The sequence below is a fragment of the Nannospalax galili genome, unplaced genomic scaffold (assembly GCF_000622305.1).
Source record: "Nannospalax galili isolate Female #2095 unplaced genomic scaffold, S.galili_v1.0 scaffold24, whole genome shotgun sequence".
NCBI lineage: Eukaryota > Metazoa > Chordata > Mammalia > Rodentia > Spalacidae > Nannospalax > Nannospalax galili.
Window position 1 is genome coordinate 2565772 of NW_008352654.1, and position 24431 is coordinate 2590202.

Consider the following 24431-nt stretch of genomic DNA (forward strand, 5'->3'; position numbering starts at 1 on the left):
TCCGCCTGCCTCTGCCTCCTGAGTGCTGGGATTAAAGACGTGCGCCACCATGCCCCACAAGTCTCTTCAGTTTTCATTTATAAATCACTGCATGAGAATAAAAGATCTAATATTTGTGTCTTAAATATAGGCAATATGCCATGTAGTATGTTGTTAAACTTTTACCTGTCTAAAAAGTAGGAGATATGAACCATTTTCCAACCTTTCTTTTGAGAGACATGGGGACATGGATGAGTAAAAGAATTAAGAGGGCTTCTGAGTCCTCAGCTCTGTTAACTCAAAATATTTGAAGATTAGAACTAGAAGGATGGTTCAACTGTTAAGAGCACTGACTACTCTTGCAGAGGACCAGGGTTTGATTCCCAACACCTACATCATAGCTAACAACGTCCATAACTCCAGTTCCAGGGGATCCAACACCCTCTGCTGACCTCTGCGGGCATTGCACAACACGGGTGTACTTACACACATGTAGGCAATGCACTCATACACATACATATAAAATAAAAACAATAATAATAAATTTGAAGCTGGGCATGGTAGCACATGCCTTTAATCCCAGCATTCGGGAGGCAGAGGCAGGCAGATCTTTGAGATCAATGCCAGTGTGGTCTACATAGTGAGTTCCAGGCCAACTGGGGCTGCAGGAAGACTCTGTCTCAAAAAGACCAAATATATATATATATCTGAAGATCATTGCTAAGATCTAAGGTCTTTTTTTCCTCTTAATTTTCTTGAGCTGAAACAGAACAGACAGTTGTTGGTTCCTCAGTGGCTCCTGGCAGCAGTGCCCAATCCCCATCCTCTCCCACCTCTCCCACTTTGGATGCCACTGCCTCTCTGGAAATGAACAATCCTCATGCCATCCCACGTCGGCATGCACCAATTGAACAGCTTGCTCGCCAAGGCTCCTTCCGGGGATTTCCTGCTCTTAGCCAGAAGATGTCACCCTTTAAACGCCAACTATCCCTGCGCATCAATGAGTTGCCTTCCACTATGCAGAGGAAGACTGATTTCCCCATAAAAAATGCAGGTAACATACTCTAGCCCTGAAGCACCATCACCTTCTCCAGTGGCAACACAAGTCCCTTTAAGCTAGTCACTCCTCTGTTCCTCTGAGGCTGGTTGATAGTTATATCTTGTGTCATTTCCTATTAGAGCAAACTGGGATCCTTAGAGGGGATGTAAATAATTAATTTCTCTTCCACAAGGAGTTGACAGAGTCATAATGGAATTTCTAGCTTGAGCCACAAGGTTTATGGTTTGTCCTGAGGTAGATGTACTAATTACCTCTCAGCCAGCCAGCCTGTACCCAAACATCAAGGGTTCCAGATTTCCATTGTTATTCTTGCTGTTTGTGAACCAGGAGAATTAAAGAGGCTTTAGAAACGTTGACAGGATAATAGCACCACTTTCAGATGAAACAGAAAAAATAGATGTGTTCATTGTCCTTGTGGTAGGTTAGCTTCATAGGGAAGAAACTCTAAATGGGTCTCTTGTACAAATCTAAGATCTGTTGTTCATCAGAGCCAGTGGGCTTCCTCACAGTTATTCTTCACCTTTCAGACTGCCACACAGACTTCTGTGTGGCCTCTGTTCAGCTGAGCCAGACTGTAAGCTCTATCCTCATCTGACCCAGCACTGGTGTTAGATATGATCAGTGTTTTTACTGGCCCTATTATACTCTCTCTGAGGCATGTCAAACTATCACTCTAACAGAAGGTAAGGAATCTCTATCTCAGTAGGCATGTCCACTGACTGTGGTATGAAAGTACAGAAAGTTTTTTGACAAATGAAACTAGGCTTAAAGAACAGTTGGGCTAGGTGATCACAGGGAATCTTTTCACCTTCAGTACCTTTAAAAATAGACTCCAGATCATTTTTTTCAGTCTCCCTCTGGGACAGATGAGGCTCTTTTCACAGATGAGTAAAGCTTCAATACACATGATTAGGGCTTTTTTTTTAGACAAACAATCCCTAAAATCCCAAACTCCTTGGCAAAAGCAATCTTCCTGGCTTCCCAAAATCAATATTAAGAACAGTCTCTTAGGCTGGAGAGATGGCTCAGTGGTTGAGAGCACTGACTGCTCTTGCAGAGGACCTGGGTTCGCATCCCAGTACCCATGTCATGGTTAACCATCTGTAGATCAAGTTCCAGGGGATCTGACGCTGCCTTCTGACCTCCAAGGGCATTGCACAACACAAGTGCACTTACACACATGTAGGTGATACACTCATACACACAAAATTAAAAAAAAAAAAAAAAAAAAAAAAAAAAAAATTTTTCTGTGGCCAAGCCTTTAATCCCAACATTTGAGAGACAGAGGCAGGTAGATACCTGTGAGATTGAGGCCAGCCTGGTCTACATAGTGAATTTCAGGCCAACTGGAGCTACAGGGGGAGACCCTGTCTCAAAAAAAAAAAAACCCAAAAAAACTCTTTAGAATTCTACAGTCCATATATTGGTACTAGAGACTTTGAAGAAAATGAGAGCCAGTGACCTTATCCTAATTTATTACAGAGTAAAGCTCTGAGTGTCCTCTGGTGCTCCAACTTAACTCGATTTTTCTGATAGATTACTTAATGGCTCTAGAACTTAACTTGAATCATAGCTGATAGGAACTGGTTAGAAGGTAAAAAAGTTGTAGGCATCTTCCAGAAAGATCCAGCTAACTAAGCATCTTCACATAATAAAACACCAAATTCTCTTAGTGCATGAGTTACTGACATCTTATACTTTCCCATCCGAAAAGTCAATGAAATGTTCTCAGTGTATTTATTGAAGCCCTGTCAGACAGTTGAGACTTATCCTTCCAAAAGAAAAGAAAAGTGGCAGCTTATGCTATACTGTCCTATTTCAGGATTTTTCTGTCTAGAACCATTTTCTGTTTGCCTTGCAGTACCAGAGGTAGAAGGAGAGGCAGAGAGCATCAGCTCCCTATGCTCACAGATCACCAATGCCTTCAGCACACCTTCTGAGGACCCCTTCTCCTCCGCCCCAATGACCAAACCAGTGGTTGCACCACAATCTCCTGCCTTGCAAGGTTGGTTCCCTTTGACGCTGGCTGTTAAAATAGTCCTGTTAGCCTGCTGCTCACAAACTGGAAATTGACATCTTGAGCTTGCTGTTGTCACTGATCTCCCTGCTTAGCAGCACCATTGTGCTTGTCCTGTCTCCTAAGTTGTCTGCACGCCGTGTTTGGCATGTGTATGTCTCTCTTTCATCTCCTTCTATTAGGAGTTCCTATAACCTCAGTCCACTGCTTTGTTTGCCAGGGACAGTGAATCCAGCCAGCTTTCTAAAATCAACTGTCAGGAATGGTTCTGGCCTTGTGCCTCCCTTAGTGCAGCAATTCTCAGCCAGGGGCAGTTGTGCTCCCTTTAGGAAATTTGGCGTTCATTGAATGGAGACATTTTGAGGTTTTACAAATTTGGGGGTGGGTGATATTACAGCACCTGTATAGAGGCCAAGGATACTGCAGAACATCCTTCCATGAACAGCACCCACAGCAAAGAATTACCCACCCCAAAATGTCTGTGGTGTCAAAGTTAAGGAGCCTGGACTCACTTCCTTTCTACCCTGGAGAGGCTTATAAGGAAAAAGGCATTTCCTCTGGCTCTCTAGGTCATTTTGTGTTCTGTAACAAGTATCCTAAAACTTGCCTTTGTGACATTAAAGAGTTCCTATAAGTTTTTCTTTTTTTTTTAGAGATACTGAATTAGAATACTAACTCAGAGATCAACAAAGAATTTCTGTGACTTAAATTAGTGACTTCTAAAGTTGAGCTCTTATTGTTGCCCTTTTCCATTTCTTTTGAGAGAGAACATAAGAGAAAGTTTTGCCCTGTGGACAGTACTGTTCCTATTAGAAGAAACTACCATAGACTTTAATTCCAGGTTCTCGATTTCTTTTTCATTCTTGAAATAAATATGTGTAATTATGTGCTCTTTATATCTTCAAATAGCTTTTTTTAATCTAACAAGCATAATATTAGGAAAAATAGGTATAGCCGGGCGTGGTGGCATATGCCTTTAATTCCAGCGCTTGGGAGGCAGAGGCAAATGGATCGCTGTGAGTTCGAGGCTAGCCTGGTCTACATGGTGAGTTCCAGGCCAGCTGGGGCCACAGAGAGACCCTGTCTCAAAAAGATGAAAAAGGGGGCTGGAGAGATGACTCAGTGGTTAAGAACACTGTTCTTACAGAAGACCCAGGTTCAAATCCCAGCACCCACATGGCAGCTAACAACTGTCTGTAACTCCAGTCCGAGGGGATCTGACAGCTTCTTCTGTCCTCCACGGGCATTGCACAACACGGGTGCTCTTACATACAGGCAGGCAATACACGCATACACATAAAATAAAAATAATTTTTAAAAAAGACCAAAAAAGGGGGCTAGAGACATGGCTCAGCAGTTAAGAGGCTGTTCCTGCAGAAGACCCAGGTTCGAATCCCAGCATCCACATGGTGGCTAACAACCATCCATAACTCCAGTTCTAGGGGATCTGACACCCACTTCTGTCCTCCGTGGGCACTGCTCAACATGGGTGCACTGACACATATGCAGGCAATACACTTATACACATAAAATAAAAAGAAATTTAAAAAAAGAAAAAAATCTGTATACTATATTGACCCCTTAACAGTACCTGCTACATGTGACAAGCCCTCATGCATTGTTCTATTTAATCCTCACAACAGCCCTTATATTGCAGATAAAAATGAGCTTCAAAGAAGTTAAGTGAATTGCCCAAACCATACAACTGAAATTTACACACGATCTTCCTGAAAGTGTACCTGTTACATTCTGCCAATGCTGTCTGTCTGCAAGGCACTGGGCATGCAAAACAGAACAGAGCATGGTCCTTTCTCTGTCTTTTAAGGGGCTTCTAGTCTCCAGCTGAGGTAGTTTTTCTGAAAAGTCCCAGGTAAACAGTACCATCACCATAAGCATGGTAGTCCAGTTCTAAAGAGGCAGAGTTTATATTGTAGGTCAGAGGAAGGTGTTCATCTGCTCCATACTAAATATGACAGCTGGAATACAGAATAGAAGCTGATAAAAGAACAAGGATTAGAAGATCTTCATTAAAAGACATTAGGGAAGAATGGCCAGCTCTTGAGATATTTTGAATTGATATTCCTCTGACCTACAATATAAACACATAAGGGAGACAGCTTCAAAAAGAGATACAAAATTAATTTTGTAGCCAATTACAAATGTATTAAAACAAATGAAAACATAAGCCATTTGATTTTTCACCTTTATATAGCAGTAATATAGTAGGCACCCTTCTCATGGGTTTAGTTTCTGAAGTTTCAGTTGCCTGTGGTCAACTGCTGTCTCAAAATATTAAATAGAAAATTCCAGAAATAAAGAATTCATTGGTTTTAAATAACTATGTTATTATAACTTTGTTATAATAATTATTATTAATCCTTTCAGCATGGCTAATTTATAAATTAAACTTTTATGCCAGGTATGTATATATGTATGTATAGGTAAAAACAGTATATATAGGTATTGCCTGAAGTTTTAAGCATCTGTAGACTATCTGGGAACTTACCCTCTAGTGCCAGCCCTTATGAGTCTCTGAAAGAATTAAATTAGATAACTGGGCATAAAATATTTTAGCTTGATGCCCAGAACATAATAAGAAGTCATTATACTTAACCCATATTATTGTGTACTTAATTTGAGCTTTTTAGAAAAGTGCAGAAGAATGAAGTGCTTTATTTACTTAAGCCAAAGACTAAGTTATATGGACAACTATGTTCAACTTAATTTGAAATTGTATTTGTAGGCTCCATTTCCTCTCTCATATACATATTTTTCTAGAACAGTCATTTATCAGTATAATTAATACAATCTCCTCTTTGTTAAAAGGTATGCATATCCAACTGCAAGATAGCATGATCATCAAAGCATCAACTGTTCTGTCATGTCTGTTCTACCAATAGTGAACATTGGCCTGACTGACCCATCCCCATGGGGTAGCTTGGACACCCTGCATGAATTAACTCCATCAATGTTGTCTGCTCCCATTGTAGCTAATGGCACTGACTCAGCCTTCCATGTGCTTACTGCTAAGCCAGCCCATTCTGCTCTAGCACCCGTAGCAATGCCTGTGCGTGAAACCAACCCTTGGGCCCATGTCCCTGATGCTGCTAACAAGGAAATTGCAGCCATACATCCGGGTAAGGTGGCCACATATGTTGGTGAGGATTCTGGGAGCAGATAAGTAACTCTAGTTCTAAAGTCAGCCAGTTATCTGAGTAAGAATTAGGGAAGAATCCTTTTAGGAAAAGTCTGTTCCCTCCTAGAAATAACTAGCTATGACGAAGAGATTGTGAACTTTGGGGAACAAAAGGTATTAGATTGATAGTTCTTAGGATTGCAGAACCAGGCCACTCATAGAGCTTTAATAAAACAGATTCTGGAGCCCCACCCCAGAGAATATCACTAATGTTAATGTATATAGCTGCCTGTATAAGAAAGCACCCTGCAGTGGCAGAACTAAAACCTCATATTTTAAAATGCTGGTAGTTTTGCATCAGAAAGACAACCTACTTTTGGAAACCAAGCCAGGGTCAGAAATGTATAGCCAGGTCACTGGTTATTTTCTTTTTGACCTATTAAACCAAAGTTGAATCACTCAAGCTATGTTTTGTTTTGTTTGTTTGTTTTTTAATGTTTGATTTTTGAGACAGGACCTAGCTATGTAGCCCTGGACTTCAGCCTCCTGTGTTCTGGGTTTGCAGGCATATACCATTATGCCCAGCTCCTTGAACCCATCAGAGTGTTAACAAGCTACTTTCAGTACTATGGATGAGCCATGACAACAACAAAGAGTTTCGGACTCCAGCTAGCTGCCTTGGTTCAGTGCATTTGAGCCACATCTGAACAGCTCCTCAGCATGGCTGAAATAGCATGACAAGTTCTCTTTGTCCTACAAAAAAATGTTACTTGGCTGGTAGTGCTTTGATCTCACTACCAGAACCACAAAATGGCCCATTAGGGGGACTTGTTCCACATTTTAGAATCATCCAGATCCCCAAGGTGAGGAAGGCGACACTGACTCTTTGTCTCTCTTTCTCTCGTTGGTTTTAGGGATGGAGTGGGGTCAGTCTTCTGGTACTGCCTCTCCAGGTCTCTTCCAGGCTGGTCACAGACGCACTCCCTCTGAGGCTGACCGTTGGTTAGAAGAAGTATCAAAGAGCATCCGGGCCCAGCAGCCCCAGGCCACAGCTGCTCCTCTGCAGCCAGTTCTCCAGCCTCCTCCACCCACTGCCATTGCCCAGCCAGCACCTCCTTTCCAAGGAAATGCATTCCTCGCCTCACAACCTGTGCCAGGGGGTGTGGTCCCACCCTTGCAGCCAGCCTTTGTCCCTTCCCAGTCCTATCCTGTGGCCAACGGGATGCCCTATCCAGCCTCAAATGTGCCTGTAGTGGGCATCACCCCCTCCCAGATGGTAGCCAATGTGTTTGGTACGGCAAGCCATCCTCAGGCTACTCATCCCCATCAGTCACCAAGCCTGACCAAGCAGCAGACATTCCCTCAGTATGAGACAAGCAGTGCTACCACCAGTCCCTTCTTTAAACCTGCTCAGCACCTCAACGGTTCTGCAGCTTTCAATGGTGTAGAGGATGGCAGGCTGACCTCAGGAAATAAGCACGCAGAGGTTCCTATAGGCACCTGCCCAGTGGATCCTTTCGAAGCTCAGTGGGCTGCATTAGAAAGCAAGTCCAAGCAACGTACTAATCCCTCCCCTACCAACCCCTTTTCCAGTGACTTGCAGAAGACATTTGAAATTGAACTTTAGAGACAATCTCTTCTGGCTTATGTATCTTATCTGTACTTGGACAAGGGCAGGGGGTAGAGGGCAAAGGAACAAAGGGAACTTTGTCTTCCTGGTCAGCGCACTCTTCACTAATCCCAAAGGTCCCAAGAAGCAAGTTCAAGCACAGAGTACAGTAAGTGGCAATTTCAACAAAAGTGGGGAGAACCATTCCTAGAGAAGTCTTCCTTGCAGCTTGACTAGGTCAAGGAAATGTTGCTCTCTGTCCCCTCCTCTCTTACACCCTTAACAAATCTCTGGCAACAGAGAGGCAGAAGTATCTGAACAGGAATCTGCATTCAAAGCACATTTACTGGAATATAAAACATAACAGGAAGCAAAACAATCTCCCCTTCTTTTTCAGGCCAGTCACCTGCTCTTCCCAGTACTGGCCTGTCCGAGATCAAGAACTGTGTGGCTTGTGCTCAGGCTGTGCTGCCAGGGTTCCCAGAAGTACATATCAGCCATTGCCTAGCAGAGCTAGATTTGGGGGGTAAAGTTGAGCTTCCATTTTGAGTAACAAAATAAATATTATAAATATATATCAAAAAGCCAAAATCTTTATTTTTATGCATTTAGAATATTTTAAATAGTTCTCAATATTAAAAACTTGTAAGAGTTGTAAGTAATCTTGCCAAAACTAAAAGGGTTAGTTGTAAGAAATTGTACATAAGATTGATTTATCATTGATGCCTATTGAAGTAAAAAGAGGAAGGGTTGGGAGTTGCAGGCAGGATCCCTAGCTTGTTTGTGATCATTCACTGTAACTAGCACATTGCAACAACAATCATACTGATGTCCAATACAGTCACTAGGTTGTAGTTTTAAATAAAGAAAATGAAAGAGCAGTGTTGTCCTGGTTTTAAACCTATGGTGAAATTCTAATATCATTTTAATGGAATCAATCTATGCTCTAGGGACTCTCTAGTATGTGTTATCTTTTATGTATTGTTGCAATTTCCTTATGTTAATCCTTTAGCACTAAGGTGACAGTGACATCATATCCACAAAAGTGAATGCAGGTTACTGTGTTGGTTTGTAGTGTACGTCTTGGTGGCATTCGTCCTTTAAATTTTGTCCCCATAAGTTTTAGGGGATGAGGATTCTGGTTTTATCTGCTTTGTTCATGTCTGCCTCCTCCCCGCCATGAACAGAACATCCCATGCCAGTTGCAGCTACTTGACCTCGGGTAACAGCGTGAGATCCCATCTCATTTTTACTTTCGAACGTTGGCCTTACAATGTAAGTTATATATACATATATATATATATATATATTTGTACTGACAAGAATTTATAATCTGCTTTAACAAAAATAAATGTTCGTGGTAGAAGCTTTTGCCTGTGAAAGGCTGTTCTTTATTTGAAAATGAGTTTTACTGCCAGGCGTGGTGGCACATACCTTTTATCCCAGCACTTGGGAGGCAGAGGCAAGCGGATCTCTGTGAGTTCAAAGCCAGCCTGGTCTACATAGTGAGTTCCAGGACAGCTGGGGCTACAGAGAGACGCTGGCTCAAATGACCAAAAAAAAAAAAAAGAAAGAAAATGAGTTTTACTTATAGTTCTTTTTCAAGATCTTTTATTGGGACTAGCATATCCTTAAATTAATATTTTCTGCTCTGGTTGATCTCTGAGGTTTGGTTCTTGGTGTTCAAAGTTTGATTGATATGCAACAGAGCAGCAGCTTGGACTGCCTGCCCCTTGGAACCAGCTAGAGAGTCAGAATCTCAGCCCAGCCCAGGGGTGGAGCAGTGCTTCTCAACCTTAGCTGTGTATTGGAATTCTCTAGGGAGTTTTTAAAAGCCTAAAAACCCACAGCTGAGGTGTAGCCTAGTGAAATGTGAACTCAGCATGCATAAATCCCACAGCATCAAAAAAGAATCCTAATACCCAGCCTCTCCATAAAACCAGTTAAGTCAAAACTTCAGTGGGGAGTCAGGCTCGCCAAGTTCATTTGTTCTTTATTTTTAAAGCCTTCAGTATAAGATAGGGTTCAGAACCACTGGTCTACAGTAGTTTCCCCCTCACCTCTAAACTTAGCCACTCATTTCTATACTACTTCTAAGAAGGACTAGTTGCAAACAGCTAGCTCATAACAGACAACCTTTGAAATATATGTGCTAACAGGCCAAATTCCAATTTCACTGAACAGAGGGGCCTAAGAAAGTGGCCCTTAGGAAGAGAGAGAAATTCTCAGTACTTTTTAAAGAAAGACTGCTGTTTCCTTTTTGAATGAGGGGTGGGGACTGAGAAGCATGATTCACCATGTTATGGGTTTATCTACTAGCCAGCATGTTGGTAATTAAAGTCACTTTTCAAGCTGGGCGTGGTGGTGCACGCCTTTAGTCCCAGTGCTTGGGAGGCAGATCTCAGTGACTTTGAGGCCAGCCTGGTCTATGTAATGATTTCCAGGACAGCTAAGGCTACAGGGAGACCCTGTCTCAAAAAATACCAAAAAACAAACAAAAAAAAAGTCACTTTTTCAGAGGTTTGGTCCCAGTAATATCTATCTTTGCAATGTCTAACAACTTTTGTTATTAGGCAGTCTTCTGGAGGACTTTATAGAGTTAAAGTGAGGGACAGGGAACCTTGAAAGCTAATTGAATCCAGGCTCTTCTTTCAGTATCAAAAAAATTAGAGGTTCTGCTGGAGAGATCGATCAGCAGTTAAAAAGAATTATAGCCGGGCGTGGTGGCACATGTCTTTAATCCCAGCACTCGGGAGACAGGGGCAGGCGATCTCTGTGAGTTCAAGGCCAGCCTGGTCTATATAGTGAGTTCCAGGACAGCTGGGGCTACAGGGAGACCCTGTCTCATAAAGACCAAAAAAAAAAAAAAAAGATTTAGAGATTCTAAAAGATAAAGGATGACTCCCTGCAGCTCAAACTCTTCAAAAACCACTTCCCTACTGTAATGCAACCATTGACTTCCCCATTCTGCTAACGTTGGGTTTTTTGTTTTTGTGTATTTGGGGTAGGTTGTTTGTATATTCGCTTGCTTGCTTTGAGACAAGGTCTTATTTTCTGGCCCAGGCTGGCCTTTTAAACATATGGCAATCCTCTCTTGCCTCAGCCTTCCAAATTCTCCGGTTATAGGCATGGACCACCATTCCTAGCTGTTATTTTAAAGACCTTGAATTGTATGTGTGTGTGTGTACACTTTTACCTGCTGAGCCATCTTGCCAGCCTCCATCTGCTGTTTTCAGCAATAGTCTGGGTTTTCTCTGGCAACAAATACAGACTTCAGCTTAAGGAAGAGAGGCTTCTCATCACTGCTCAGAGCAGGCCAGTGAGCTCTGTAAAAGGAGGCACATGCACCTTCCCAGCCAGCTTTCCAGGGCAGCCCCAGGAGGGCTTCAGAGTCCAGCTTTGCAGTGAAGCAGGGTGCTTTCCCATGTTAAATGGCAATGCTAACTGGATTTTTCATCCAGGATCCCCATATTGAGGCCTACGATTATATTCTACCTTGCTGAGAGTTTTCACAAGCATTGTGTTGTGAGCCCCATACAGTGATGGTGTTGAAGCCAGCTGTGCCACTCCCTAGGAACATGAGAAAGACTGGGGTGACAGACCACCATCTGACTCAAGGACATTGGGTTCTAGCACAGAATACTTCTGTAACTGAGCAATTGGAATTTCCCTTACCCTCCTCCTACTTTGCTTTGCATTGCAGGAAGTTTATCTTCTGTATAGATAAAGCATCCCTCACCCAAAATCCAGTATACTTGAAATTTTTTGAGAGCTGACGCACCAGTCAAGTGTTTCAGATTTCAGAGTATTTCAGAGTTTTGGATTAGGACTGTTCAATCAGTAAAGTCTACAAATATTCTAAGATCTGAAACATTGATCTCAAACATTTCAGATAAGAGATCCTCAACAGCAGTAGAAATTATAAAGGGAAGCTGTAAAGGAAAGGCTGTCCTTACCCAAGCAGTTTACTCTTTCACAGCAGACTGTGGTCCTATCAGACAGGCCCTACTGAGCACTACAGAAGGAGGCTGGCACTGGCAGCTGCTGAGGCTTATCACTGGGTTTGGGGTTTTTTTTGTTTTGTTTTTTGTTTTTTTTTTTTTTTTTTTAAAGGGCTGGTATCTGAAAGATTGCTGGCCAGAGAGAGGAAGCCACGTCTTATTTTCCCTTCTCCCCAGCAAACTATCCGGACCTGAAGCCACAATCCAGCCTTCATCCCTGCTGCCAGACAGGCTGAGCATGTGACTGGATGCGGGAACAGCTGGCACAACAGAAGCTGGAGTAATACTCATTGCCACAGAGCTGGGCTTGCAGGATCAAGGCACAGTTGGCCAGCTCTGGCTGATCGATGCACTCCTTGCCTGGGTCCTTGGACTGAGCGTCTGGTGCTGCAGCAAAGAAGAGAGAAAGGGGTGAGGTGGCTCTGTGTGTGCTGCAGGATCTGTGAGTGTCCCAGCACTTGTTGGACTCACTGTAAGCATTCAGTGGTCCTCCTGTGATTATTTGTGACCTCGGCCCAGTGCATAGCCCTTCCCAAACTCCCATTTACTGACTAGACAACTGAACATATCTCTTGAGGTTAACGCCCTGCCCTTTCTATTGAGAGGTGAGGAGCCACATGACAACTGCCTTGACCTCTGGATTAGAAGGAAGAGTAGGTAGGTCAGGCCCAAGTAAAATGTCAGTAAGAGCTGTTGTCTTCCTGTCACCACTGGCTTCCTCCAGCCTCCACAAAGTTTTGTACCTTCAGCATCCCCAGCTTGTCTTTTTCACCTATGTCCTCATTTTTCCTGGTTTTCTACCAGAGAAATCAGTGACTATTCCAAGTCTTGTTAACTTTGGCTCTAAGGCTATACTGATAACAGAGCCCTTGTTGTCACCACCACCCCCCCAGTTTTCCTAGGAGCATCTCATATGTTTCATTCTGCCACCCGATCCCACCAATGGATGGCCCTCTTTTTTTTCTGAAGGCTCTGTACAGCACTGTCCCTAGAACCAATCCACACATAGCTGAGTATCTTCACCGCCCCTTTATTCCTTCACAAGACACCATGGAAGGCCAAACGCAACCAGAGTAGCCTTAGAAAGGTTTGGCATGTCAGCATAACCAAAGGACTAACACCCTACATTTACATTACAGCAAAGTCATGTGTATGTATTGTTTTTAAAAATCTGAAACTTTGATTTCAATTCATCTGAACTGTTGGAGCCCCTGGGCCTGGCATGGTAGGTGCTCAAAATGGTAGTTAAGACTGTCATCTAGCAGCCAGGTGTGGTGGTGCAGGTGCTGCCTTTAATCCCAGCACTCAGAAGGCAGGGACAGACAGATCTGTGAACTCAAAGCCAGTTCCAGGCCAGCCAAGGCTACAGAGTGGGACCCTGTCTCAAAACACTTATCACTTAGCAGGCTAGGTAACTTTGGGCAAGTTACACTCTCAGAGCCTATTTCCTTGTCTGAAATGGAAAGAATAATAGCATCTGCTTCAAAGCAGTATTGTGAGAACTATGTGAGTTATGTCAAGAACTTAACTGGGCCAGGTATACAGCTGTCCTTCTGTCCTCAGGCATTGTATAACATGGGTGCTCTTACATACGTGCAGGCAATATACTCAGACACAGAAAATAAAAATAATATTTTTGGGGGGGTTCTTTTTGAGACAGGGTCTCCCTGTAGCCTCAGCTGTCCTAGAACTCACTATGTAGACCAGGCTGGCCTTGAACTCACAGAGATCAGCCTGCTTTTGCCTCCCAGTGCTGGGATTAAAGGCGTGCGGAACCACGCCCAGCAATAAATGATTTTTTTTAAAACAATGAAGCCTTAGGCCGGGTGTGGAGGTCCACACCTGTAATTCCAGCACTCAGGAGGCAGAGAAAAGTGGATCTCTGTGAGTTCGAGGCCAGCCTGGTCTACATAGTTCCAGGCCAGTTGGGGCTACAAGGAGACCCTATCTTAAAAAAAAGCCTTTTATTTTTCGTGGTGCTGAGGATGGAACCTAGGGCCTTGCAACTTAGGCTAGCATGTGACCACTGAGCTACATCACCAACCCTATAGGATCTTTTGCCACTCTGATTAGAATGGACAGATTTTAGTGGTCCATCTGCTTTAAGCATTATTCTAGCCAATCTTATTTTTCAAAATAAAGTTAGTAAGTCTAAATCACAGAGCCTGAGCACTGTTTCCTTCATCTTCACCTCAGTCTTGGGTGGTGGGGTAGCCTCACTGTATGGAGGAGGAAAGAGGGGCTCAGGAGAGGTAATAAACCCCTGGCCCCCAGCCACATTACCAGATTGACCATAGATGAGAACTAGAGCCCTGGACTGCTCAGTGTAAGACCTTCGGTGCTCAGCCAGCCTGGGGACAGTAAAGCTATAGAACAAACCTTTCTCACCTGAAGGGGCCACCTTCACCTCAGTACTGCGGCTCACAGCCTGGCTCCCTTGGTAGGCACTACATGTGTAGGACCCCTCATCCTTCTGCCTCAAGTTATGAATCAGCAGTGTGCCATCAGGGGACTGGTGTACACGGTGGCCATCAGCCTGTACTGGCAGCCCATTCCTGGAGGGGAGAGGACACTGGGAAGGCCATTCAGGGCCTCTGATCTTCAGGCCTTAGGAATACATCAAAGTTTATCCCAAAGGCAGTCTTCCCTCACCTCAAGGGGACGGGCTCCCTGAAAAGGCAGGACAACATTACCAAAGCAAAACAGCACAACCAAGCACACTGATCTGAGTTATGAATTTGCCTGGGATCCACGAAGGAGGCCACCCTGGTTTGTCATACAAATGCCAACTCCTGTGCTGGATGAGAGGCACTAGCACCTTCTAGGGCACAGAGGAAAGCACAGGCATTCAGGGAACCTTCCCTGAAAAAAAGGATAGGTGGGGAGGAGAGGCAGTAGCAGAGTGTAGGGATTGCGGAGCTTGAAGGCAGGCCACAACCAGAGCAAGGAGAGGCAGGAGGGAGTGGAAGCCAGTCCCTGGGCTCTGGGGATAACTGGAGGGGCTTGAGCTGAAGGGAACCGGCTGGGGCAACCTGGAAGGAGAGCACGCCAGGGAGCAGCTGCTGTGTCATGCACACAGTGTAGATGACAGGGCACTGAAACAGGTGATGGTCAGATGTGGGAGGTAGGGGAGAGGAAGCAACCCAGCTTGGACTACTGGGAGACAGTGGCACCTTCCAAGCAGAAAGGAGTAAAAGGTAAGATTCTGTTCCACTATTTTAAATCTGGGATGCCTGTGAGATACCAAGAGGTGTCAGAGTTCAGATCTGGAGCTCAAGGGTCCAGTCCCAGAAGTGTAGCCACATGAGGTGACCTCTGGAAGAGTGTGTCTCCAAGGTTGTCCAAGGTGAGGTGGAGTGAGACTAGCACAAACAGGTTGAAGTACAGCAAGAGTCAGCAACTCACAGGAGCCAAGGGAAGGGAGTATTTGGAGAAGCAGCGAGTGGTCAGTAGGAGAACACCAAAGGTCAAGTGAAGACTGAGTCCATCCTGTGTGTAAGGAGCAGGTGGTTGACAGACTCTCTAGTTCACTGTCCCCTGAAGCAGGTACTGCATACAGGTAGGGCAGTGATCAGGAGAGACAGCAAGATGGATAACCCATGTTGTGAAGGGGGCAGAACACTGAAGCCCCTGGCATTGAGGCCATCTAAGAGGCCGACCAACATGCGACCGTAACTTTCTACCAGTGCATCCTCTTAGAAAAACCTGCCTTTGACCACTTGTTGCTTCTCCCAAGAGTATCCTTCCCACTGCTAAGGCCCAGCCACAGTCACTTCCCTGACCTCTTCCTCATCTCTTCCAGATCTAAAGCTTTACCCTCCTCTGTGCACAGGCTGGGACAAGGAACCCCCTAGTACAGCCCAGCCAATGGAAAAGCAAGCTGTCCTATGGGGATTTAGGGTGTAGGATGGCCTCAGAGGAAGAAGGCACGGGCAGTGGTGACAGTGACATTGGCAGAATGAAGTCATAAGAACAGGTACTGGCTGGAATAGCACTTTACCTAGACCACCGGATGTTCACACTTTCTCCTGCCACCACACACAGCAGCCTGGCTGTGTCACCCTCTGACACTGTCACAGCAGGGGGCAGCCCTGTGATTGTCAGCTCCCCTGGGCATAAAGAGACACTGTTAGCCACTGACAGATGCTACCCCACTCCCCCAAACCACTTGGTCCTAAAAGCCATTGGCCCTGCTCAGGACTGCCTCCTTACCCAGAACTCTGAGCTGGACCCAGCGCTGGTCTCGGTCCTGCCCATTAAAAGCAACACATGTGTAGAAGCCACCATCTTCCACAGCTACTCGGCTGATGACCAGAGAGCCATCAGGCTGCAGCTGGTGCCTGGGGACCAAGCAGAGCCAATTGGCTTCAGCCCAAGCAGGGGCAGAGCTGGGGTTGGGAGAGGCAGGAGTGGGGAGGAAGTTAATAGCCCCTACTGTTCAAAGAAGTCTAGGCAAAGAGCTGCCGGGCCTCAGCCCTTCACACAGTCTGGCTGCCAGCACTTGACTACACCTGGATTTCAAACCCAATAACACCATTTTATAGTTTTTGATGAAAAAAACAATTTTGGGCCGGGTGTGGTGGCCCATGCCTGTACTCCCAGCACTCAGGAAGCAGAAGCAGGAGGATTGTCACGAGTTTGAAGCCAATCTAGGCTACATGGTGATTTATCACACTAGAGTGTGATACCCTATCTCAGAAAAAAAAACAAAAGAAGGGGGCTAGGGAGCTCATATAGTCAGTAGAGTACTTGTCTTGCAAATATGAGGTCCTGAGTTCAACCCTAGAAACCACATAAAAAAAGAAAAAGCCAGGTGTGGAATTACATGCTTGTGATCCCAGCACTGGGAAGGGAGAGGTGAGTGGATACTTTGGGCTTGCTGGCCCACCAGCCTAGTCTACTTGGCAAGCTCTAGGCCAAAGAGAGACTGTCTCAAAGAAATAACGTGGGGACTGGAGAGATGGCTCAGTGGTTAAGAGCACTGGCTGCTCTTGCAGAGGACCCAGGTTCAGTTTCCAGCGCCCACATGGCAACTAACAACCACCTGTAACTCCAGTTCTAGGGGATCCAATGCTCTCTTCTGGCCTGCGTAGGCATTGCACAACAGGGTATACTTGCATGCAGGCAGGCAGTACATTCATACATATAAAAAATAATAATAGGGCCTGGAGAGATGGCTCAGCGGTTAAGAGCACTGCTGCTCTTGCAGAGGACCTGGGCTCAATTCCCAGCACCCACATAGTGGCTACAAACCGTCCTTAACTCCAGTTCCAAGGAAATCCAATGCCCTCTTCTGACCTCTATGGCATTGCACAACATGGGTACACTAACATACATGCAGGTGATACACTCATACACATAAAAAATAGATAAACTGGGCATGGTGACACACGCCTGCAGTGCCAGCACTTGGGAGGCAGAGGTGAGTGGATCTTTGTGAGTTCAAGGCCAGCTGGGGCTACAGGGAAACCATGTTTCAAAAATACCAAAAATAATAAAATATTTAAAAAGAAAGAAACAAGGTGGATGGCTCTTGAGGAACAATACTTGAGGTTTACATCTGGCCCCCATCCTTATGTGCCCACACACATTTGAGCACACACAAATTTCGTTAATTTCTAGCTTTTGCCATATTCAGGTAGGCTCAAAACCTGGTTCTACTGTGAGCTATGTATTATTAAGCTCCTGCATGTAAATGGGAGAGAAGAGGTGCCAGCTTCAACATGGTGCCTTTGTAGCTTTTGCAACAAAGAACAGGCCTCATATTCAGTACATGCTCAATAAAGGTCAGCACTGGAGATCGGCCAGAGCTGTGCTGGCTCATTGGCTCCCTCAGAAAGCCTCTCATTTCCACTAGCCACACTCTGGAAAGGCCCAGGAGCCCTGTACCCCAGCCCCATTTCTCCAGAGCCTGGAATCCTGTCTCTGCAGGACAGGGTGGGGCAGAAAGCAGGAGAGGATGGCAGAAGAGGGGCTGAATCAACCTGGGGGAAGAGACCAGCTGTCCATCTCTCTGCCACTCGATGGTGGGGACTGGGAAGCCTTCAGCACGGCAGGTCAGCCGGATTCGCTGGCCTGGACTGGCATCTACCACGCCAGGCTGAGTCCGGTCCAGACGAAGCCTGAAAAATAAGTCACTCAAGGCTAAAAGAGATCCTTGGTGCTGCTTTCTTCCCACTCCCATGGGGTCCTCTGCACAAGCCCCTTCTGTTCTAGTCAGTGTCAGCTTCCTAAAACAACCTCTCAGTTCTCTTTAGGACACCAATACTGTTAAGTAACTGGGGTAAAGTCTGAAAGGCCCCAGAATTTTCTCACCCCCACCTCTGCTGACTAAACACACCCCAGTCCCTCCATCTAACTCTCGTGCCTTGCACATGTGCCACCAGGCCCTTAACTGAGACATTCCTTACAACCCCACCTACCCTCTGAGAATGGAACCACTCCTCAAGGCCAGCTCAGGCTTTTTTAATCAACATCTCCCAGATTCCCAGAGTTCTGGGCAGCATACACCATGCCTTTCTCCCCAGCTGAGACCATGAACCCTGAGAGAGGTTGAGAGTGTCGTGCATGCTAAGCTTTACCTGGTAGCAGGCTGACGGTGTGTGGAGGAGATAGCCCCTCGGCCGCCTGCATTTCCTATACCAGGGTCTGGAGCACCATGGCCCTGGGCTGGGTCTCCGGTCTGAAAAAAGTTCCTTTGCTCAATCTCGGACAGCACTGCCATGTCACCTCCTGTCATGAGGTCAGAGGAAGTTAAATATGAGCTTTAGAGTAAAGAGAGTAGAAGAAAGAGGACTCATGAGGCCAGCAAGGACAAATGGAGAAATAAGGGCACTAGGTCATCCCTAACCCCAGAGGAGGCGATCCAAGGAAGACTTTAGGCCTTTCTAAGGTAGGTTGGCCTTCCCCAGGCCCTCCTCTCAAGTATGACTCTGTCCTGAGAGACCCCAGGGGTTGCAGACAGAGACCTAGAATGTGAAGCTGGATCTTCTTGGGGTCACTGCCTGGCCTGTGGCTGCCACAGCTGTAAGTGCCAGCATCCTCTGCCTGCAGGGGGCTGATGACGAGGGAGCCATCTGACTGTAACCAGTGCCTGAATGGAGAAAGGAGATGTGATCTCTGGGTTCCCAAAAGCAATGAGTCCTCCCTCTGGCCCCAGTGGTCTTACCAGAGGAGCCCGCTCATACTCCCAAGGGAGGCCAGAGGGGCCTTTGCAGGAAATGGCATCATACACATAGGAGATAGAACCCTCCTTTTTACACATACCTGTCAGAGGAGATGGGCAGGCCACCTTTCTTCCATACAGCCTGAAGTTCCAGGGAGATGTCACCAGGGCAGAAGAGCTGCACCGACTGCCCTAGGGCTGCCTGTACCAGAGAGGGCTCAGAGCCTGCCAAGCTGATCCTGGAGAGGTGGAAGGGAAGGATCTGTTTCTTGGCACTTGAACAGGGCCAGGGACTCTCTCTTGTAGCATTTATAGGGCCAGAGTCCCAAGGAAAGCCATATTTCAGAAGTCTGGGACTCTAGCCCTCCCAACTTTCTGCCTCACCTTCAGGCATTGCCTCTCATCCAGTTCTGCAACAGCAACAAGGAAGGCAGCAAGCCCAGGGGGTCAGAGGAGGCTGAGGCAGGACCACACATTATGATGCATGTGGGGAGTTGACCTATACACTATCCCTGAAGCATCTGCTTTAGTTTCTTAATTTTATTTCCCCAAATCCCTATAAATATGACCCAGCAAAAGTAATAGCAGAGTTGGAGAGATGGCTCAGCGGTTAAGAGCACCACTGGATGCCCTTGCAGAGGACTAGGGTTCAGTTCCCAGCACCCACATGGCAGCTAAGAGCCATCCCTAACTCCAGTACCAGAGGATCTAAGGCCCTTTCCTGAATCCACAGGCATTGCACGACTCAGGTGCATTTACATACATGCAGGCAATACATTCATAAAAGAAAATATTTTTTAAGTAATAAATAACAGAACCCACACCAAAGCCTACAAGATAATTCAGGTCCAGAAACAGTATCACCGTTTTATAGGTTAAGAAACAGAGACTCAGAGAAGATGGATGGCTTGCCAAAGGCCATGAAGCTAGCAAGCTTTTCCAGCCACACAGACCTCAGGCAAGGTCTGACAAAGAATCTGAGAGCTGATAGTTTGGCAAAACCTGCATCTCCAGAGCCTTGGCTTCTCTGTCTGGAGTGTGAAGATGACAAAACCCATGAGGAGGGCCATCTGGGATCAGAAGTAAGACCTGGGAGGAAGTGGCTGACCTCAACCCTGGCCTGGGCACTGTATCTCTGACCTGGGAAAGCAGGCCTCACCTGTAGGAGGAACTGTGTGTGGGTGGCACTGGCTGTCTAGCATCTCCACCCAGTCCAGGGACCCTGGGCCTGAGCTCCTGGCCTCCAGGTCGTTTTCCAAAGGCCTGGGTGTGGGGTGCCTCCCCCGGCCCAGGTTCTTGCTCTCTCCACCAGGAGTTTCCAGAAGGTGAGGGCAATCGTGGGACTGTGGCTCCTGTCCTGTGCCAGCCAGGCTCCTGCTGACCTCCAGGACCACCACGGCCACCATTTGTGTGGATATGATGGCCAGAGACCCCTGGCTCAGGACGGCTGGGTCCATGGTGTCCCCGGCAGCTGTTCATGCACTCCTGCTCTGAGGCAAAGTTATTGGCATTGCCATGGCAGCCGCCATACCAGAAGCGGTTACACCTGCCCACTGATGCCACAAAGTACCAGCGGGCAGCCCAATCTGTACAGGACCCATGGGCACTTGGCAGCAGACATCGCACTGGATAGGCTGTGGAGCAGGGATGGAACTTGTCACCCAGGTGGCCAGTGATAATACTGCACTCTAACCTTTATCCTCAGACTTCAGGGCCACATCTGTCCTGGTTTATAGAGCATGACTATACCTGCCAGGGCTCCTGATCCAGTCCTTGGATTACAAAACCCCCAGGATTTGTCCCAGACTCACCCAGACTGAGCCATAGCAGCCTCCACTGACACCGAACTAGAACCTCCAGGAAGACAGGGCCCTGAGCAGTCTCCCTCATGCCCCTTCCAGCCTGGCCTCCTGGTATGCTCCACTGACCAGCCACAGCTTGACCTCACTAAACCCCCCTACCAGGAGCTATGAACATGCCCAGCAGGAGATCCATCCTTGTCCCCAGGACCCTACACCAGCTTCCAGCCTGCTTGTCCTCACAGTCCTGCTAACCAGGATGGCCTGCTCCATCTCTCCATGTTCTGAGTGACCATGGCTACCTGTCCTACAGGTGCCTAACCTCCTTCTGAGCCCTGGCTACCTACCTGTCTAAGTTTGGAGATCTCTTCCCACAGTAGACTGAGGAAGGTCTACCCATGCACCATCCTCAGTGACCTCCCATCCCACCTCCCTCTGAACTCAGCTTCCATAACTCTACCCAGGCAGGGACAGGACACCTGGCCCCACCACCACCCTATCCCTGCCTCTGCTCTAGGGAGGGCCTGACTCCTGAACACAGGATGGACTTTATTTTCACTTGGGATTCCCACTTTTTTTTGGTAGTTTTCAGAAGGCTGCTTAGAGTCCTGACACAGGAGAATATGTTTATGTTTATAAGGAAAAGAGAATTATGGGCCCTTGCATCAGGAGAGACCTAGCCATGGTGATGCAGAGAGGTTGCTTTGAACAGAGCTCAGAGAAGAGAGAGAGAGAGAGAGAGAGAGAGAGAGAGAGAGAGAGAAGAAGAAAACTCTTATGTATCCCAGGCTGGCCTTAACATGCTATGTAGCTGCAAATAACTTTGAACTGACCCACGTCCTCTGATCCTCCTCCCTCAACCTCCCCAGTGCTGGGATTCAGGTGTATACCACCACTCTTGGTTTAGTCAGTGCCAGGGATCAAACACAAGGCTTGCATGCTACCAACTGAACTACATTCCAAGTCCTGGGATTTTCACTTACAATCCTCCCAGCCTCCACAAGCAGCCAACTGCAAATAACTTTGAACTGACCCACGTCCTCTGATCCTCCTCCCTCAACCTCCCCAGTGCTGGGATTCAGGTGTATACCACCACTCTTGGTTTAGTCAGTGCCAGGGATCAAACACAAGGCTTGCATGCTACCAACTGAACTACATTCCAAGTCCTGGGATTTTCACTTACAATCCTCCCAGCCTCCACAAGCAGCCAACTGCAAATGATGTTAGATGCAAGAACAATCTAGCATGGTCCTCTGGCCTGGCATCTAACAGGCATTCACATATAGGGGAGAAATAAGTCAATGAGCAATAGGGAGGTCTCTGGCCATGGATGGGGATTGGGGACCCAGTAAGACCACCCAGCAGGAAGGATAAGAGACAGGGGTGTCCACTCACCATAGCTGGGCTGACCCACACAGCCTTCCCCCAGGGGACCAGCTGCAGAGGCCATGTTGTCATAGCAACAGCCAAACTGGGAGCTACGGCACTCAATGAGCTCGCCCTCCTGGGCCTGGGGTTGGTCGGTCTTGGGGATCTGGAGAGGAAGGCAAGGGAACTGGGAATAGGTTTGGCTCTCAGCAGGGAGCTTGAGCTGTTGGGGAGGACAGCAGGAAGAGGGGTGGGACAGAATTGCCAGCCAGAGATGTAGAACCCCAGCCCAGGGGGAGATCAGAGGCCAAAAGAATGCAGCCCAACTCAGCCCAGCCCCATCTCTGAAGCCTAGGACAGCAGTCTTACAGAGACCTCATTTCCCCAAGGTCAGAGGTGGCACAGAGCAGCCTCAAGGGCTGGATTCCTGCCACATGAATCAAACACTTACCGTGGAAACCACTGCCCTGGACCCTGGCCTGTTCCCAGTATTGTCACTGCCACGAGACCTGGCACAACCAGCCTGATGGGGCCCTTCAGCCATAGACACTCCATCCGCACAGCATCCGTACCTAGACAGACATGTAGCCGTGCAAGTGCCAGCAGCCAGTGGCAACTGCAACCCTGGAACTAACCTATGCTTGAGCTTTCGCAAAGTAATAGCCAGGAGGAGATGAGGTGAGGTAGAAAAGGGGTTCTACAAGGCTGGAGGAGTGGGCTGGTAGGAGATTCTTGGGATTTAACCAGTTTCACATTGGGCTCCTGAGCCTAGCATGGATCTGAGACACCATGCCTGTTCCTGGCCTTAGAATGCCTCTTCACAGGCTGGTGCCATGTCCCCAGTAGGCATATTAGAAACCCATCAGAAGAAAAGCAAGTCCCCCAAGATGGTATAGTTAGAGTGCTGGAGGGCTCAAACTCAGAAATCCTGATACGAGCTGGGCAAGCCTCCCCAAGCAAGGATGCTGGCCTCACCTACCATGCCCTCTTCATACACACACTATGGCCTCGCCCCATCATCGCTGACCTGAGGAGAGAGAACTGCTTCCAACACACCTGCTCTGTTGACATGTGGACACAGCCAGGGGACAGCCTTGCCACTGTGGCCCAAGAGATGGTGTGTGGCCATCAGGACAGCACCCGTGAGGGCTGTATCTGCAATCACGGGGCCCTGAGCTGGGTCTGAGGGATGGCCGGTGTGGAAGCTGCTGCAGAGATGGGGCGAGGCCTGGAGCTGACAGGTGGGGGCCCTGGCCCCCTCTAGGGTTATTCTGGGTCCGGAATTGCTCCTGAGCAGCCCAGCGCTGGTCTCTAGAGTCTACAAAAGAGAAAGAAAGGCCACTGTGATACAACCACCTACTCCTCAGCCTCCTCCCATATCTACCTGAGAACCATCTTCTTCGGTCCCCATGGACCACTCCCTAGACCACCTCCAGGGAACCCAGACTCAAAGGTGACGGGGCCTACGCCTGGGACTCAGCTTCTCACCTGAGACCACTCGAGGGCCTAAAGGCATTCTGGGATCCATGGGGTGGGTACGTGAGTCTTGCATGCTGGGGACCTCTGCAGGGAACCAAATAATGAGTGTGGAGGGTAGAACAAGGAAAAGAAGTGCTGGGGATAAAATCAGCGTTCCTACCCAAAAAACAAAAACCAGCAGACTTTGTGACTTGGTGGTGGTGCTTTCTTATTTTTCTTAATTTGGGGACGGGGGCAGGGAGTCTTTTTAAGACAGAGTCTCCTTGTAGCCCCAGCTGGCCTGGAACTCATGTAGATCTGCTTGCCTCTGCTTCCCAAGTGCTGGGAGCCACCATACTGGCTTCTCTTTAATTTTTATTTGTATTTTACGTGTGAGTGCTTTGCCTGGGTCTATGTAAGTGTACCACATGCATCTGAAGAGGCCAGAAGAGGGTATCAGATCCCCTAGAACTGGAATTACAGATGGTTGTTAGTCACTATATGGTTCTGGGAACTGAACCCAGATCCTCTGCATCAACAGCCAAGTGCTCTTAACTGCTGAACCATCTCTCAGCCCGTTTCTGTTTATTTGGTTTGGACACTAGAGGTCACCATTGGGTGTCTTCTTTAATCACTCTCCACATTCTATTTTTTTTTTTTTTTGTTTTTTTGAAGCAGGGTAACTATATGGTTCTGGGAACTGAACCCAGATCCTCTGCATCAACAGCCAAGTGCTCTTAACTGCTGAACCATCTCTCAGCCCGTTTCTGTTTATTTGGTTTGGACACTAGAGGTCACCATTGGGTGTCTTCTTTAATCACTCTCCACATTCTATTTTT

At 47.0% G+C, this 24431-nt stretch overlaps 2 protein-coding genes across 17 annotated transcripts in view; one reads left to right on the forward strand and one right to left on the reverse strand.

The window, feature by feature from the left end:
- Nucleotides 1–9206, forward strand: part of Numb (NUMB endocytic adaptor protein) — a 163257-nt gene extending 154051 nt beyond the window's left edge. For 7 of the 16 annotated variants that reach the window (XM_017802368.2, XM_029554396.1, XM_029554403.1 and 4 more), the window contains 4 exons: nt 740–1033; nt 2901–3044; nt 6047–6193; nt 7107–8528. In XM_017802368.2, the coding sequence (XP_017657857.1) occupies nt 740–1033; nt 2901–3044; nt 6047–6193; nt 7107–7819 (1298 nt within the window). In that variant the 3' untranslated portion in view covers nt 7820–8528. Of the gene's footprint in view, nt 1–739; nt 1034–2900; nt 3045–6046; nt 6194–7106 lie in introns of all 16 variants that reach the window. The other 9 variants (XM_029554402.1, XM_029554406.1, XM_029554398.1 and 6 more) reach the window with 5 other exon arrangements.
- Nucleotides 9207–10646: 1440 nt separating this feature from the next.
- Nucleotides 10647–24431, reverse strand: part of Papln (papilin, proteoglycan like sulfated glycoprotein) — a 36770-nt gene continuing 22985 nt past the window's right edge. Inside the window, exons 16-28 of the mRNA XM_008849787.2 lie at nt 23623–23697; nt 23191–23452; nt 22586–22706; nt 22162–22300; nt 20127–20601; nt 19069–19206; nt 18771–18895; nt 18384–18534; nt 17787–17924; nt 16015–16142; nt 15803–15911; nt 14191–14357; nt 10647–12189 (exon numbers count right to left, since the gene is read on the reverse strand). Of these exons, the coding sequence (XP_008848009.1) occupies nt 12014–12189; nt 14191–14357; nt 15803–15911; nt 16015–16142; nt 17787–17924; nt 18384–18534; nt 18771–18895; nt 19069–19206; nt 20127–20601; nt 22162–22300; nt 22586–22706; nt 23191–23452; nt 23623–23697 (2204 nt within the window). The 3' untranslated portion in view covers nt 10647–12013. The remainder of the gene's footprint in view (nt 12190–14190; nt 14358–15802; nt 15912–16014; nt 16143–17786; nt 17925–18383; nt 18535–18770; nt 18896–19068; nt 19207–20126; nt 20602–22161; nt 22301–22585; nt 22707–23190; nt 23453–23622; nt 23698–24431) is intronic.